Source organism: Peromyscus eremicus, chromosome 18 (assembly GCF_949786415.1).
Source record: "Peromyscus eremicus chromosome 18, PerEre_H2_v1, whole genome shotgun sequence".
Taxonomy (NCBI): domain Eukaryota; kingdom Metazoa; phylum Chordata; class Mammalia; order Rodentia; family Cricetidae; genus Peromyscus; species Peromyscus eremicus.
In genome coordinates this window covers 32,437,408-32,455,275 of record NC_081434.1, presented here as the reverse complement: position 1 = coordinate 32,455,275, position 17,868 = coordinate 32,437,408, and the positions used below count along the sequence as shown (strand labels likewise).

The window sequence follows — 17,868 nt, the reverse complement described above, 5'->3', positions numbered from 1 at the left end:
TCTAGAAGTCCAAAGTTGAAGGGTCCAGACCTGGCAAAGATGTTTTTGATGCATCGCCCTATGATGGAAGGGTAAGAAAAAGGCAAGAGCAAGAGACAGAATTCACAGCCTCATGCCTGTTCATAATTGGATTAATCTATTCCTGACTACAGAGCCTTCATGACATAAATACCTCCCTCCGGGCCCCACCCCAAACAGGCCCCACCCCAAACAGGCCCCACCCCAACAGGCCCCACCCCCAACTCTGTTTACAACACACACTTTGCAGAGGACATGTTTAAACCACCATAGGATCAATCTGAAAGCCGTAAGATCCCAATCGCTATCTGTGATGGTTGGCTTTAAGTGGCAACTTGTCACAAATTAGAGGCATCCGAGCAAACAGCCTCACCAGAGGACTTGTCCTGATGGCCTTGATTGATCGGGGAAGGACCACCCCAAATGTGGGCGGCATCTCCTGGTAGCGGTACAGATTAAAAAGGATATTTTACTCTCTTGGCCTTCCTGCATGCCTCTTATTAATTCGCCTGCTGCTGCTGCTGCCGCCGATAAAGATTCCTTCATTGACATCAGAACCAGCATTTCCAGGCTGCTTTGACTGGGGACTAGCAGCTCTCTATGAACCTTCCAAGTTTTTGGCACCAGACAGAGACTACTGAGGTACCCAGCCTTGTAGACTAGTTAACTATTGGGTTCTCAGCCTCCCCACTGTGAGACAGCCATTGTGGGATTACTCTAACAACTGAGACACCCAGCCTCAAGGACCTAGCAACTACCAGGTTCTCAGAGAGGAGACAGTAGTTGTTACTATTTCAGTGAAATTGATTAAATATGCACATACATACATACATCTATGTGTGTATATACATACATACATACATTTTTTTTTTTTTTTTTTGGTTTTTCGAGACAGGGTTTCTTTGTGTAGCTTTGCGCCTTTCCTGGAACTCGCTTTGGAGACCAGGCTGGCCTCGAACTCACAGAGATCCGCCTGCCTCTGCCTCCCGAGTACTGGGATTAAAGGCGTGCGCCACCACCGCCCGGCCATACATATTTTATACATACGTATTTTGTACACACATACACACAAACACACACACACACACATATATATATGCTTTGTTTCTCTAGAAAACCCTGACTAAAACACTGTTTTACTTTATCTTGTTCCTGTTCCTAATTAGACCTCATGTCTACATGATAAAGTCAATAAGTAGATACAAAACTACTTGAAAATTAGAAAATAAAGCTCTCCAAATGAGAAGAAAAGATTTCCCGAAGAAAAGGAAGTTAATTAAAAAAAAAAAAAAAAAGCTTTCCTTAGGTGAAAAACTCTGTGGTGACAATTAGTGCATGCAACTATTTAAGAAACCTGTTCTCAGTTTACTATAAATGTGTTATAGAGCTCAATTTGTTCAAAATAATAATAGACTTTAATACCGCCACTTGAATATATAAGAAAATGGACCACTTCCTCCATCTGTAACCCAGAAAACATGTTCTAAATCTACATAGCCCCTAAGAGGCAAACAGGGAGCTTCCAGACACTTCTACTAAGCTTGTTGTTTGAAATGCAGAAAGCACTCTGATATAGTGAGTTTGCTTCCTAACTAAATAGAAATCTGTGTAGTCTATAAGATCCCTGAGAAACTACCCCACCCAAGCATGGAGGCAACAGTACTTGTGCTGGGTACTGTTCTGAGGTTTACAGTCAGTTCTCACACACCTCCTTCTATGCCAGTGATTCTCAACCTTCTGAATGCTGTGGCCCTTTAATACAGTTCCTCGTGTTGTGGTGACCCCCAACCCTAAAATTATTTTCATTGCTACTTCATAACTGTCATTTTGCTGCTGTTAATGAATCATAAGGTAAACATCTGCATTTTCCGGTGGTCTTAGGTGACCCCTGTGAAGGGGTCATTTGACCTCCAAAGGAGTTGCAACCAACATGTTGAGAACCCCTGCTCTACAGGGACGAAGTAGGTTCATAGGCACACAGGATCACTCCTTGTCACAAGGCCGTCAAGTGGCAGAAGTCTGAGCCTAGAACTACCCACTTGGTCACCTAGCTGCATAGCTTCCTAGGACTTTGGCCACCATGTTCTAAAAGTGCGCAGGATAAGGCCTCTCAGAGGACCTCCTAGTTTCCTGGGGGCTCAGGAGAACTTAGAAAGTGTGGCTAGGCTGAGGGCAAGACAGGGAAGTGGGTCCCAGGTACCAGAGAACACGGAGGGCGAGGCAGTCTTCAGGATGAAAAGAACAATGAGGTTTTGGGAGAGAAACACTTCACTGGGGGATTTAAGAGGCCTTGGATTTTTAGCACCAGGGCACCCAGTTCTGCTAAAGGTTAAAATCCCTGGTGGACTTAGCCTTACACACCTATTGTGCTCCAAAAGGTGCTTGCAAACCATCTGTTTATAATATAAAATATATTTCCTCCATAGAAATAATATTATAAGCAGTGATTAGGTTTCCAGGTTAGGCCACAAAACCTATTTACCCATAATGTAGCCTTGATATTATATATCTGTAATAAAAGAATGGCAGAGAACAGGGAGGCGGCAGCCATTTGAATTATACAGCAGTTTTTCTTCTCCTTTACTTATTTGTGTTTCTGCTCAGTTGGTAGTCTGGGAATGGTGCCCAACTGGATTGACTTTTAAATTTATTATTATTGTATTGTATTTGTATAGCATTTCTATTTTTCTAAATGGGCACGGTTTAAATTATTAATTGTTTTCATGCCAACACAACGGACATGAAGACCCACTTCTGAAAACCTGAAACCTGAAGTTTCCAGGTAGGTGAAGTGCCCATATGCTGAGCTGGGGTGGGGGAGGGGGGCAAACCTTGAGCATCTGATTCTATTAGGCTACAATCTTCTCAGTAAAAATTTACCACTTACTCAACCTTGAAATAGAAACTCTGAGCTCAGAAATGTAACTCCTACTTCCTGCCACTAGAATTTCATCAGCATCCTCTAATCTAATTGTTCACCAAGAGCAGACAGTCCCCGAAGGAATCTGATAACTAAATATCAGGTAATTGGCTTGAATGTGGGGTGAGAGTGTGACCTGTGCCAAAGATCCTATACTGATAAAATATCAGGGGCCTTTTAACAAAGCCAACGATCCAGCTTATTCTCTTCTCTCACATAGGCAACTGCATCTTCAAGGGGGGATGCTTTTTCTCCAAGAGCATCCCAAGGTCCCTTGCTAAGTGATTTGCAACAGAGGTCTACATCTTTAGGAGGGGTAGGGAGCACAAAAGAGGGACCAGGTGGTCTCCAGAGTCGGGTGACATTCATTACAGCTGCCAGTCCACAAGAAGAAGGAGTCGGACTCGGTTAAATGAAAGAGACTAGGAAGTCACTGTGACAAACTAAACTCTGAATTAAAGGCTTCCAGAGTCAGGAAGGGGCAATGCCAAAATACAAGACCAAAATAACTTGCTAAGAAAGCTGAAAAATTGGATCTTCATCACTGGATCTGCAAGCCAGTCTACAAGAGAAAACTATACTAATAACACGGGAATCTGGTATTTTTTTAAAAGGCAAAAATGTCTAGCATGCCAGGCAATGTCTTTCACATGATTTCATTCATTTATTCTTCACACACACACACACACACACACACACACACACACACACACACATACACACAACCTTACAAAGTAGCTATCATGATTGTCCCCAATTAACAGACTAAAGGAAGTGAGGTTTTACAAGACTCCCCATTACTTTTCTAAGGCACAGTTAGTATATGGAGAAATTGAGATACTGGATTAAGCAGGATGGCATTACAAGACCATGCTCTCATCTACTACTCTGTGTTGACACTCACAATAGTTAACACAATAGTTAACTAAGGAGCCTTCTGCTTAGACCATTTTGTGCCCCTGGGACAGAATGTCATCAGTGGGAAACATTTTCTATAGCTACAAAGGCTAGGAAATCCAAGGTCAATGGCTTGTATCCACAAGAGCTATCTTGCTACATCATCTTATGGCAGAAGATAGCAATGTAAGAGAAAGTACAAGTGCACAAAATAGTAAGGACCCACAATTGCAGCCAGAACCTCTTTCGAACATTAGCCCAGTCATGAGTGTAGAACTCTCATGAACTAAATATCTCCTGTGAGGTCCCACCTCCTGGTACTGTTGTGCCAAGGATTGTTTCCAACACAGGCTTTTTTTTTGGGGGGGGGGGGGACGACACATTCAAACTACAGAACCTTCCTACTGCTATAGATCTTGAACTATTTATAAGACCAGTGGGGAAAAAACTCATTAACCTTCATGAAACAAGCATCATTGTTACCACCTCCACGACAAACACAAGGAAACTGAGATACAGGGAGGTTAGTTAGCATGGTGTCTAGCAACAGCATCCATACTCTTTCTACTATTATCAGTTGTTCAATATTTTTATAGTCTTCCACAGTAGGAACATCATAAGTACCAAAGAGATACTATGTTGGTTTTCCCAGGGCATGTCCATACAGGAAAATACAGGTTATATTGAATTTTCAAAGTGAGATGTTAGTGTTCAGGCCAAGAAGTTTGGGGAATATGTTACATAAAATTAAACAAGTCTCCTGCTATAAGCCTCTGAGAGCCTCCAATATTCCACTGTGCTTTGTAATTTACCAAGACAAGGATGAATGATGCACCCAATCTGAACTCTTACTGAGTGTTATCTTGAGTGACTAGAAATTCCAGTTACACACAGCAGGAAGCAATGCCCAACTGTTTTGACTGGGAAATTGTGGTGGTTTGAATGAGAATGGCTCTTATCAGCTCGTATATTTAAACGTTTGTTAGTGGAACCATTTGGGAAGTCTTAGGTGGTGTTGTGACCTTGTTGGAAGAGGTGTGCCATTGGGGGTAGGCTTCAAGGTTTCAAAAGCACACACTAAGTCCAATCTCTGTCTGTTTCTGGCTGCTGCCTGTGGATCAGAATGTGAAGTTCTCAGCTACTGCTCCAGCATCATGCCTCTCTGCTTCCTGCCATAATGATTATGAACTAAAACTGTAAGTAAGCCCCCAATTAAGTGCTTTTTTTTTTTTTTAAGAGTTGCCTTGGCCATGGTGTCCCTTTACAGAAATAGAACAGTGACTAAGACAGCAATAATTCACATGGAAGAGTCAGAAAACTTTGTACCTCCATTAGCTGAAAAAATGCAAAATGCTAGTGACTAGATAGGAATCTGAGTAAAAAGGTTGACCAGATGTCCATTTGCATAGCTTCTCTATACTAGTTCTGTATCCAGTATGCTTTCCCCCATACAAAGGCAAGCACAGCACCAGGCTTCTTAGGAGACTCTTACAGCTCTTCCATACCCTAGGAGGAAAGTGTTTTGAGTGTCTCCTTGTGTCTTGAACAGCAGCTATTAAGAGTATTTGTTGACTATCTACTTCCCACACTAATTTTTTCGCTTCTCTGGGGCACAGCCTTGTTCATCTTTGTTTTCCCCAGAATCTAGTCAAGGATCTGGCCCATTGCTAGTGCTCAACAAAGGTTAGCTAAGTTGGAGTAAGAATTACAATTTAAAGGGACTAAATTCTTGCCCGTGTCTCCATGATACCAGCCTAAGTCGTTGCATTGATTTTTGTTCATTAGGTCGGCCTGTTAACTGGCACAGTGGAAAATCAGTCTTTGTCCTGGAACTTGGAGCTGTTTAGCACACATAAAACACATTTGCAGACTGAAACACTCACACAAAAGGGATTTGTGGCCTTCACTCCATGTGGGTCTTCAGTGAGCCATGGGTGTACTAAAAGTTTTCCCTTTTCATTTCTAGTACAGACAGACCTTGTACAGAAGAATGTTCGGAAGGAGTTTAGAAAAACTAGGGAGTGTGGAAATAAAAGTGAGAAGATGATGCCTCTTGGCTCAGGAAGGTCTGGGTTATACCTCTATTTTATACATCCCCTGTGTCACTGGGGGCACTTTTTAGGCTTTTGGGCCCATTTCCCCAGCACTGACTAGGTGGCAACAATACTACAGTCCTTCCTCTTGAGGGTTGTATCAATTCCCATCTTCCCTATCAGAAACAGTGCACACTCCAAATAGCAGACTGAAAATAGCCTATCATTACAAGGTGGCACAAGAGCAAAAACTTAAGACTGGCAGGCAGGCCTTGGGATGCAGAGCTGAACACGGTGCTTAGATGTGGAGGAGTTGCTCGGAACAGGACAAACATGAGGTCACAGAGACAAGTGAAAACATTTGAGAAAATTTTTCAAAGCCAATCAATACGTGCTTATGAAAGTACATGCTGCCTCAGATAAGGTCATTTAAAAAAAAAACAAACCTGCATTCCATTAAAACAAGCATTTACTAGAAGGGGTGCTCTTAATGGGGTTTGTTGGAAGTCAGAGCATCACTTAAAGAGATGGTGAGGATAAATACTGGAGTCGGGATGCTGAGGCCTGAGGTCCTCAGTTGCCCACTTCCACTAAACCAAGCTGGCTTCTGAGCAATGTGAGAACAACCACAGCCACCCACCTAAAGAGGCCAGCAGTGGAGCCGTGACACTCTACACTTAGTGCCTCTTTACCTTCTGCTTCTGTAGTAAGTAGGCTTAGCCCATAGCTCTTCCAGCAGTTAGAAAAGGGGGTAAAGAACCCAGGGGACTCAGCATGGCCCCAGACACCATTCTAGTGTGGGAAGGTCTCCTGAGCCCCTCCGCAGCATTCGTGATAACCCAGATGCATAGGTTCAGACTGTGCCAGGGTCATTCAGGAATGCCCCACGGCCAGAACGGCATATTCCTCTACATTCCCCACTGTTTCCACCCCACAGACACTTGTCCTACTTGCTTCTATACAATTAGTCGGCACAATGGGGTCCTCACAGGAGGAGGAGGGGCCTCCCCCAAGTCCCTTTATTATCATTATCACTGTCATTACAGTGGCACTGGCCCATAAAGAAGTGTGAGTGCACAGGCTTCCAGCCTGGGATCTGCACGAGGACACATCTTCAACTGGAAAGGAAGACGGAAGGAAGGGAGATATTTAATGATCTTCTGTCTGCATGTGTCCTCCTGGCCATTCTGCTAAATACTATAGAGACATGGAGAGCTGAACATCCTCTTCCATCCCAGAAAGGCCTTCCAGGACCCAGTTGAAAACTGCTAACCTTGACCCTCTCTCCCTTCCTCAATCTGATTTAGTCGTGCTCACTTTCTCCTATGTTATTTCCTTGCTGATGTTGAGACCGCCGTCTCCTCCCCAATGACACGCCCACCCATAACCTCAGAATGCCATCCTCCTTGGAAATAATTTTGGAAGGGGTAATCAGTTAAGGAGCTCAAGATGAGGTTATCCTTGGTGTAGAGTTTGCAGTGACTGGCATCTTGCTAGGAGAAAGGAGAGGGAGATTTGGACGTATATAAGAAAAGAGTGTGTGTAAGACCTGAGATCGAGACCGCTAGTCTACCATGAGCCAAGGAGCACCAGAGCCATCAGAAGCTGGGACACATGAGGACAGATCTTGCACTAGAGCCTAGCCCTACTGATACCTTGGTTTCAGACTTTGGTCCTCTGGAAGTACAACAGATACATTTGTGTTGTTTTAAGCCACCAAATTTGTGGTGACTTTTGTTATAGTAGCTAAAATCCCTTACTCAGAGGACATGCATGAAAGTGAAAAATCTGTGCACCTTACTGGGAGGAGTGATGAGAACATCTGACACATAGTAGATGTTCAATATCTCCTGATGAATGTGCAGAGTAATTTCTGCAACTGGAGGGGACCCTGAGTTCTGTTCCCTTTCTCAGCCCACAGGTTATTATGAAATGTCCATGTGGGTATTTCTTCCAGCTTGGCCCTCTCTGAGGGGCACCATGTCCTTCCTTCTGCCTCTTTCCTACAGTGGTAGACAATGGAATGGCTTGGGAGTTGGAGATAAACCCAGATTTGTATAATCTGAGGCTGGTGAAGAATGGCCTCTAAAGATGTCTACATCCTAATCCACAGGACCCATGACTATGTCACTATCATGGCGAACACTTTGCAAATGTGGACTAGTTAAGGATCTTAAGGTAGGGTGGCTTTGCAGTTATCTCTGTGGCCCGATGTTAGCACAAGGATCTGAGATAGGAGTTCAAGACCAGCAGAGTCTGGAGATGATGCACTGTTGGTTTTGAACATGCTGGGAGGAAAGGCTGACAAGGAATGTGAGCTGCCTTGAGAAGCTGGGAAAGGGAAGGACATGTGTGTTAATATAACCTCAAGGAGAAGTTCTATCCATAGTACAACCAGGGAAACCCCACTTCAGAGTCCTCACTTCCAGAGCCACAGTGTAAACATTTCAGGCTCTTGAAGTCACCAAGCCCTCCTTACATCAGTAGTTGGAGATTGAGGACAACCCCTGCCTATCTTCCCCTCTATAAAGTAATTGTACTGATCTCTGACTCCTTAGGGTGCCAAGAAGGGCAAGCAGGCACAGGGTGGAGTCTCCTGGAGGTTTGTGTTCAAGGCAGGCTCTCTGAGCCAGCTCACTCTGGAGTTAGCAAGCAGGATGCTACAATGGAGATCATCCATGGTGTCTTCAGAAGAACATGGCCACATGTACTGTACACCATGGATTGTCACTGCCAAGTTTTAGAACAATGATACCCTGAGGGGCAGGGTTCCCATAGGGCTAACAATTGGCCCAGAGTTCATGAAGAAGTGCCTCTTAGGTAGAGGAGAGGCCTTGAGACAGGAGAGCAAGGGAGGCAACAGAAATTGCTCCTAGTCTGCTCTTTACAAATCTTCATTTCTCTCCTGTGTTTAGGTCCCTTCTGCCAGGCCTGCAGTGGTCAGACACAAGCTGGACCCTGAGGAGCTTGCTGTTAGACTGAGCTGAGAAATGATCCGTTTCAGAGTCCCACATGCAGTACAGCCCAACAGTGCCTGAAGATTTCAAAACAGCTCCCAGGGGTTGCCTGAAGGTCTTCCAACTGTCACCGTGGGGAAAAAACAGGCAGCAGAATACAGGGGGAGGTTAAATTTATACAAATAATCAAGGGGGCACCCAGATACCCTGTAATTAGCACGTTGGGGGCTCTGTTTCTATCCTGTGCATGGGGAGCATTAAGGAACTACCATGAATGGCTGTTCCTGCATGGCCCGTTTTCTGAGGAGGACCCAGTCCAGGCCCCACGGTATGACTGGGCCCAAGAGACAGCCACCAAGCAGATGACCCAGGAAGAGACACAAGATAAACTCACCTTACAAAATACACGAGGAGGGGGAGGGAGGTCCAGCTGATGCCTGACTTGATGTAATTCACCTTCTATACCGCCAACATGATAATCTTTGCAAGACATAAATCTTTTAAAGACACAGTCCCTTTAATGAGCTCCCAGCACATACTAATTAAATCGAAACCCAGAGTCTTCACTCTCCGATCCCACCCAACACTCTTATCCCTTCCAATCCTTCCTTCCTTCCTTCCTAGCCAGTGTCCTAGAGACAAAATCCAACCTGCCACTCCCTAAACAGATCTCAGGCTGAGCTGCTTTTTTGGCATGAAATGCCTCCTACCCCATCTGCCCTTGGTGGAAATCTATCCACGCTTCCAGGCCCAATTTCAGACTTCCTTCCCTCTACAGCTGAGGGCAATCCTGGTCCCTTCTTGACTTCCCCATATAGCTCACACGACCCCAGCACTTCCCCAGGAGCCAGATCTGCCTTCATTTTCATGGATATTCCCTGAATGAACCCTCTCAGCAGCCCCCAAGATGGGTACTACCATCACCCTGCTTTGACAGAGAGAAGAAACATGCAGGTTAGCCACACAGAAGCCCGGATCCCATTTCATGCAAGTCAGCTTTAGGGGCTTTATTTATTCCTCCTCTGCTGTACCGTTCAGTGTGCTAGTATGGAACTCAACGCTACTTACTCCAAGCAGACTGCCCCCCCCAAACCCTGCTCAGTAAAGGGCACCTCTGTCTGGTCCCCCAAGCCAGATGTCTGCACGCACTCCCCCCGCAACCTCAACTTACCTCCCCTGTAACCTCTTTTACCCTATTGCTGGTAAAAGAGTTAGAATGCATCCCCTTGGGCATCTCTCAGAGGTCCTTCCCCATCTGACCTGGGTTCTCTCCTTTGGCCTCCAATCTTGTACCCACCCAGTACCTGGGCCACAGGAAAAATCTAGCTTTTTTGGGCATCAGTCCTTTCCTTTGTGAGGTGTTGGGTCAAGGGAGAAAGAATACATCTTCCAGAAAAAACCTTGATCTTTTATTTTTCATTTTATGGCCCTATTTTTAGTGTGCCTTGCTCGAGGGGGAATCCAATTAATCACCAGGGCCCGTCAGTGCTCGCTTCCAAATAGCTCTCAAACTCTGACACCTACCCACTTCTTCCCACAATCACGCTAACCCAGCCCCAGTTCCCACAATCATCTGCAACGTCTCCATCTTGCTCCAAATTGCGGTCAGCTGTTCATTCTCCTGATGTAAGCTGGGCAGTGACCCCTCAAGATCCTTCGACCAAAATGCAAGTTCTTTAACACAACTTATGAGACCTTCCTTCATCTGCCCCGTTGACCCTGTCTCCTTATCACCCACCACTCCCCTGCTATGCCAGGACTCATCCACACTCACCTCCGGGCCAGGAATTCACTGCATACTTTACCAGCCTGCACCCTCAGCCAATCTCCCCTGCTGATATCCGCCCATGCTTCAGGTTTGGCTGAGTTATCTCTTCCTCACAAGGCTTCCCCCAACCTTTTATACTTGAGTTAGACGCTCTTTATGTGTCTCCATGAAATCTGTAAGTCTTCTATGCCCATCCATATCACACTCTATTTCATTCATCTCCTTTACTACCCGAGAGATTAGATTCACGTTCCCAAGTCCCCACACCCTCCTGTACCACAATTACTCATCCATATTGCCCTTTGGCATGCTGCTTTATAACATATCCGACTAGACGGAATAAGATAGTATATTTCCCTACCCTACTGATGTTGGGCTGGGCTGTGGAGCTTCCTTTCAGCAATGGCACATCAGGAAACGTGAGCAGAGGCTTTGAGTATATGATGTAACTGATCTTGGTGTCTTAAACATCTGCTGTCTGACTCAATGAGAGTAGGTACTCCTCAAGGAGGGACATGTGAAACAGACCTGAGTTTCACCTACAGCATGAGGCAAACATCCTGCTCCTCCCTAGGGCTGACACGTGGATCCATGAGTGAGAAAAATAAACGTAAATAAACACCTGTTCTTTAGGCCACTAAGAGTTGGGCAGTTGGTCAGTAGGTGGTATTACTGAAACAGAAACTCAAACTAGACCGACCTCTAGCTACCGTTAGACTGTAAACATCACTCCGAAACAACTGTGTCTCCAGATGGAACATCAGGGTTAGAACATGTGGGGGCTCCATAAAGGCTGACGATCAGATGTGTGATTGAATGACTGAACACTGGCCCCTGACATGTTTGCCCTCCTACCTTGCATGGAAGTCCCTTAAAGCCAAGAATGGCGTCTGGTTTTCCTCAACAGCAGCTAACTAGCTCCCTTCCCACATCGGGCTCTTGGTAGGTTTTCAACAAATATTTGTTGAAATTAGAGAAATTGAATATTGCGGGCTGCCTTGGGAATCCATCCTCAATTTGTGACATTGTTTTTATGGGGAAATGCACCCGTTGAGCCAAACAAACTTGCAAATGAACTTTTGGAACCCCATCGGCTCATTGGTTCAGGACTGCCAGTTTTGTGGAAATCCAGAACTGAACACATGTGCTATGCTTTGCAATATGGAAGAAGCTGAGAAACTGCTTCCAATCCCAAGATATTCAGCCTGGAAAAAAAAAAATCCCTTTCTACCCACACACACAAATGCAGCACAGGTTGAATTTGAGGTTCCCACAATAAAATACTAGACTTTCTAGACCTCATTGTTTACTCAATTGTTTTTTTTTTTTTAATCTGCTTATCCTGGGTGTCTATTCTTAACATCAAATCAAAGGGAAACTAAGATCACTTTCTCAGCCCCCCCTCCCCCGCCCAAATCCACTTTCTAGACATGTCTACAAGAAAGTGCAACCTTCTCAACACAGAAAAGAAATTATTTTTCTAAATAAATCTGTGACATTTAAAATAAACACAGTGGGATGCGCCACCATCATACAAAAACATCCCCTTTAGAATTCCTAATTTTGAATGGTACTGGGAGCTTAACATGAGTCACCATTCTGGGGCTTTAGCTTCATTTTATCTTAGGCCAGGACCAAGCCAGCTGGGAACCAAGTGAGGCAGTGTGGCTGTGAGGGGCCATCAACCATGAGTCCAGAAGGTTTGCTGATACATAAAGCCACGGGTACCACCTGCCAGTCACTCAACTTACCTCATCCACTTAATGCATTTTTGGAGCACACTGTAGACAACAGCATGAAGGGAGAGGTAGAGGAATAAAGGTACAGTGACTGGAGATCCTCACCCTAACAGCCCTGTACTGTTCTCCCCTGGGGACATAGCTTCCCCATGTCCCCCTTAAGGGCTGGTGGCTTCCTTTCACCTACCCTAGGTGGTCCACCTGGGCCGAACTGCCTCTTTGGCAGGATCTTCCTGACCTCCTCCCAGAGTTGAGGCTCATGTTATCCACGGATACCATCCTTGACCCCGCCTTACACAACCACCCACCGTGTCCGCCCTCACCCACCGTAGAACTACTTACCTTCATTTCTTGACTATCTCCTCCCTCACTCTTCATCGTGGGGCCCATCCTTGTTCCTAATGGCCGAGACCACCACACAGATGGCCAATTCATCTAATAGTCTGGTGACCACCACAGGTCCCGGACTGTTCTTTGCTCAGTAATGTAGCACGAATTGTTAAAAGGTCTTATTAATAAAAACAAACCCAGGGCCAGGTACTGGGGTGAATGCTGGACGATCAGAGAAACAGAACCAGCCACAGCTAACCTCACCTTGCCAATACCTCAGCTGATTCTGTTTCCTCAGACTGGAAGCCTCTGAGTCCTCATCCAGAATGGATCTCAGCTGAACTGCTGCTCAAAAGCCTAAAAGCTTAACCAGGCTCTAGTTCCTGGTCCTCACGCTTTATATACCTTTCTGCTTCTTGCCATCACTTCCTGGGATTAAAGGCGTGTGTCACCATGCCTGGCTGTTTCCAGTGTGGCTTTGAACTCACAGAGATCCAGAAGGATCTCTGCCTCTGGAATGCTAGGATTAAAGTCGTATGCTAACACTGCCTAACCTCTATGTTTAATATTGTGGCTGTTCTGTTCTATGACCCCCAGATAAGTTTATTGGGGTGCACAATATATCAACCACACGGTAATCTTGTTCTCCATCCCCATCTCCATGACGTAACAATCCTGCAGACCTTATCATATCCAGTAACTCCACACCTCTGTCACCTCAACTTGAAGCCGCACACAGTCCAGCCAGTACTCTTTCCCAGTTCTCCAATGGGAAGGTCCAGTGCATGGGTCTCACTACCCTCTCACGTCTCTTACCCACAGTGTGTCCCCGTTTCTCTCCTCCACACAGGAGTCCCTCATTATACACATCAGCGTGTAGAGAGCCGTGCATGGCCGTGCCTCAAAGATGGCGCAGCGTCTGGCTTCTGCCTTCCCGATGGCAGGTGCTCCTTATTTGGCTAAGGCTAGGATCTGGCTTGCTTCTGCACACCTGGACCTAATCTGGCTTGCTTGCATATGTCTGACCCTAGCGGCATTGTCCACGTGGCACCACGGGGTTGATTTGCCCAGTGGCTATAAAGGGCGTGGGCTGACTTTCCCAGTAGAGTGATTGTGAGAGTGACTGGGAGAGTGACTGTGAGAGTGTGACTGTGAGTGAGAGTGAGAGAGAGAGAGAGAGAAGAAGAAGATGGCTTTCCCCGGGGTCAGAAGATTGTTCAAGGTTCCTGAATAAACTGCTTAGAGAAGAGCCTGGCGTTGCGTCGTCCTTGCTGGTCGAGGCGGACGCGACATCAGCGTCTATAGTGGCCCTGGCACCAGTCATTCCATGGGCCACACCCTTTTTGTACTGGTCCCCAAACTCTGGCTCAATTGAACTCTACCCTGCCCTCCAATGACAGCTCCGGAGCCAGGACTAGACTTGAGCAAAGCAAAACCATGCTTCTGTTTCAAAGGCACGATCATCAGCCTCAGGTGGGACCCCAATATTGCCAGGCAACCAAACTCCATTTTCTTTGTTCTTTAACTGGACTCCTGGGTACGTTCTGCTCTTCTTCTTTCCAAACCTCCCAGGCTCCATCTCCACAGGCTCATCCCAACACCTTGCTTCTACTGGGCTGAGGTCATGGAGGATGTACAGAGCTGTATGAACAGACCTCGAGCATGCTTCCTTCTATCCCTACCAGCTCTGGGGTCCAGGCTAGGCCGTTTCCTTCCCAGCCTGGTCTGAGGCTACCTCCCCCACTGATGTATTAGGTCACAGTTTCTGCCATCTGATGAAAGACAGCACACCACAGCTCTTCCTCTCTTCCTTTCTATTGGAATTTTCTCAACAACACAGAAAAGAACTGGTGTGGTGTGGGGTGTCCGTGTGCGAGAGAGAGAGAGAGAGAGAGAGAGAGAGAGAGAGAGAGAGAGAGAGTGTGTCTGTGTCTGTGTCTCTGGGTGAGTGCACACACTTGCTTGCTTGCTTAAGGGTGTGTGTGTGTGTGTGTGTGGTCTCTCCTTGAACTCAGAGCTCACCAATTTGGCTAGACTATCTGACCAATGGACTTCCAGGGATCCTGTCGTCTCCGCTGCTTCCCCAGCACTAAGATTACAGACACATCCTAGCACAGCTGGATGCTTATGTAGGTGTTGGAGATCCTACCTCAGACCCCTACCGCTTTCACAGCAAGCCCCTTACAGAAGACTGGCTGAGCCCCCATCTCTCCAGTCCCAGACACCGCTATTATATGAATCCTTAAAACCCCCTAAACTTGAACTGGGGAGATGGCTTAACAGGTGCCTTGACCTGCCAAACTTGGCAGCCTGAGTTCGGCCCCTGGGACCCATGTGGGAGAAGAAGAGAACCAGCTTCCACGAGCTGTCCTCTGACCTTTCCACACGTGCTATGGAAAATGCACCACCCCACTCCAATGAAAATGTCATGAAAATAATTTTTAGACCCCCTAAACTCTCTGGACTCTACTTTCCGCTCCAGAACCTGCTCCATCTCTCCTGAGTCGCCGCCCCTGCTCACTGCTCATTGTCCTTTGCAGGGCTAGCTCCCCTCTAAGCACAGGCCTCTGTCACAGTCACCGATTGCCATGTGCTAAGTCCACTGGGTCCATTTCCCTTTGACCTCCACAGCAGGAGTCAGTATGGTACCCTGTTCTCTCTTCCTTTTCATTGCCTGGCAACACACACCTCCCTTAAGTGCTCCTCTCCCCTTTCTGTTACTTCACTGTTTTCCCCCAATTTTGTTCCTCTCTGACCCTAAGCATCCCAGCACTTCAGCGCTCAGCTCTTGAACATCTCTTTCCGGTTAGCCTTCCCTCCCTGATCTGATCTGAAGGCTTCTGTAAGAACCATCAACACACAACCGACTCCAAAATCCTATTTCCAGCCTGGGCATCTCCCATCAACTCCTGACCCAAGCCTGTTGAACAACTAGACACCACCTACATGCAGCTTTTAATCGCCACCCCTGTCACCAACCACCCATGGATAAGCTCCTGCCTGGAGCTCTCCAAGCTGCTGCATAAATGGAAGGGATCTCAAAAGCGACAGCCGCCATACGACGCTGGCTGTGATCAGTTAATTTCTTAGAAAAGGCTCCTACCCAATTACAATTATTCATGAGAATTTTCTTGACCCTGCCTCTTTTGTTTGCCGGGGACTCCGAGGGGGAGAGAGCCCCGCAAGGAGGTGCAGCGGTGGAGGAGGAGGAGGAGGAGGAGGAGGAGGAGGAGGAGGAGGAGGGCAGTCGCTCATCTTGCAGCAGCTTGGACTGTGGCTTCCTCCACCAACTCTTAGTTCATTCCGTCTCCATATTTTTAGTTTGTTTCCCGAGCTTCTCCCTAACATCATAACCACCTCTCTCCATTCATACCTCCTGCTCCCCCCCATTAGCTTTCTAATTCACTTCTCTGCCACCTTTCTCTCCCATCTGCCCCTTTGCTCTGCCTTCAGCCTCTCTCTGCCTGCTCTACTGTTCTGTTCTGTTTTGTTTTAAATCTGTGTCCACCTTTAAAAACTGGAAACACCAATCTGACAACCACTGTTATGTGGCTTGTGTGTGTCCCCCCCCCCCCATCTCATTCCTGCCTGAGCTGCAGTGAAGGCTCTTTCCTCCTTGCTTCTATAGCAAGAGCTGGAGTACTGGGTTACCATGGCAACAGCGAATCCAACCAGGCTGGTCCCAGCGATGCTAAGAACTGCCATGGAGAGGAAGCCGCTACAAGTCGCCCCTGAGCCTAGATGGGTCGTGTACATCGTAATTCAAGACCAGGCTGGGCAGATTCTGCCTGGAGACTGAGATTGTACATCAGGCCCCCGGCTATATGGCGTGCAAGGAGACAATGCCATCAATAATAGGGCTTCCACAGAGCGAGCAGAATACATGGCATGATGAGGATTCATTTGAAAATTTTCAAACATCCCTATTCTTTTATCTGCTCTAAGGGAGAACCTTTTGGCTCGCTCTGAAGTCTTGGTGAACTTGGTAGGAAGTGAAAAGCAAATCCACCTACACTAGCCTCTCCCTTCTCCTGTCACATTCCTGCCCCCTCTTGTCCCTAGACTGGGTGGCCCTGTGTGGTCTGGGTCACATGACTTGATGGTACTGACATGGTAAGAACCATCTTTGAGAATGAATTACAGTTACACCATGTATTTTAGTCCTGGAGAGCTCGGCTCCCCCACCGCCTGGCACTGGATCATGAAAGCAGGGCAACAAGTGTTCGGCTGCATGACACTTGCTGGAAGACGCAGGTTGGTGAGAAAGAATTCAGGAAATACCTTTGGAGTGGGAGGCACCAGCCGCAGTGGGGGTCTGCCGCGGTTAAGCACTCCGAACAGGATTTACGTTTACTGCAGTTTGCCACCAGAATTCTCCTCACCTGAAAATAAAGAAGACATCGGTTCAGACAGAATCCCAAGCAACCCTGGGGGGCACCTCCAACACCTTATCTGATGAAGGGCCACAAAGAGTATCTTTATCAACTTGAGCCCTGAATGTCTCCACGGTGGCATCCAATGGTAGGTCTCAAGGTCTAGGATATGATGCGGTGTGTGAGGTCATCCCTATTCACCCCATTGGCTCCTGAACCCACAAATTCAACCAAGAGCAGATCAAAAACATCTGAAAAAACATTGTCTATACTTGTGCAATGCCATTTCATTCTCTCCTTTCCTAAACAGTACAGTAGAGTGATTTATATAGTATTAACACCGTATTGTATCATAAGCAGGCATAACTCATCTAAAGATGATTTAATGTATATGGGAGGATGTGTACAGGTTCTATGCAAAATTTTGGTATCGTGAGGGCTTTGTGGAACCGATCCCAGAAGCTACCAAGAGACAACTGTATTTCCAGACTGCCCTGTGCCTGAGACTCTTGCCGAATGTGGGGTGAGTTCTTGGAGACTGTATTATTAAGAGCCTTCTCAGATGAGTCCTACCAGAGTCCAGTTTCTGATCTGTGGGTAATTAATTTCCATAGGGATCACGGAGCCACGTCACCTGATTCTCATACAGGGACAGTCAATACAGCCAGTGGTGTTATGAAAATGAGTATCCGGGAACAGCAGTGGTTCTGCCCCAGGATGAGCAGGATGCGTTTGGCAAGGGATGTGGAAATGAAGTGGTACTAGGGTGCCTCCATCACCTCAGCTCCTGGCTGGATGACTCACACCCATTCCATTGGGGTTGCAAATACAAG

The 17,868-nt window shown here is 46.6% G+C and overlaps 1 protein-coding gene across 1 annotated transcript in view; it reads right to left on the bottom strand.

The window, feature by feature from the left end:
• Plxnc1 (plexin C1) overlaps positions 1 to 17,868 on the bottom strand; it is a 127,411-nt gene that overhangs the window by 93,371 nt on the left and 16,172 nt on the right. The window contains exon 4 of the mRNA XM_059245806.1: positions 16,944 to 17,044. Coding sequence (XP_059101789.1) covers positions 16,944 to 17,044 — 101 coding nt within the window. The remainder of the gene's footprint in view (positions 1 to 16,943; positions 17,045 to 17,868) is intronic.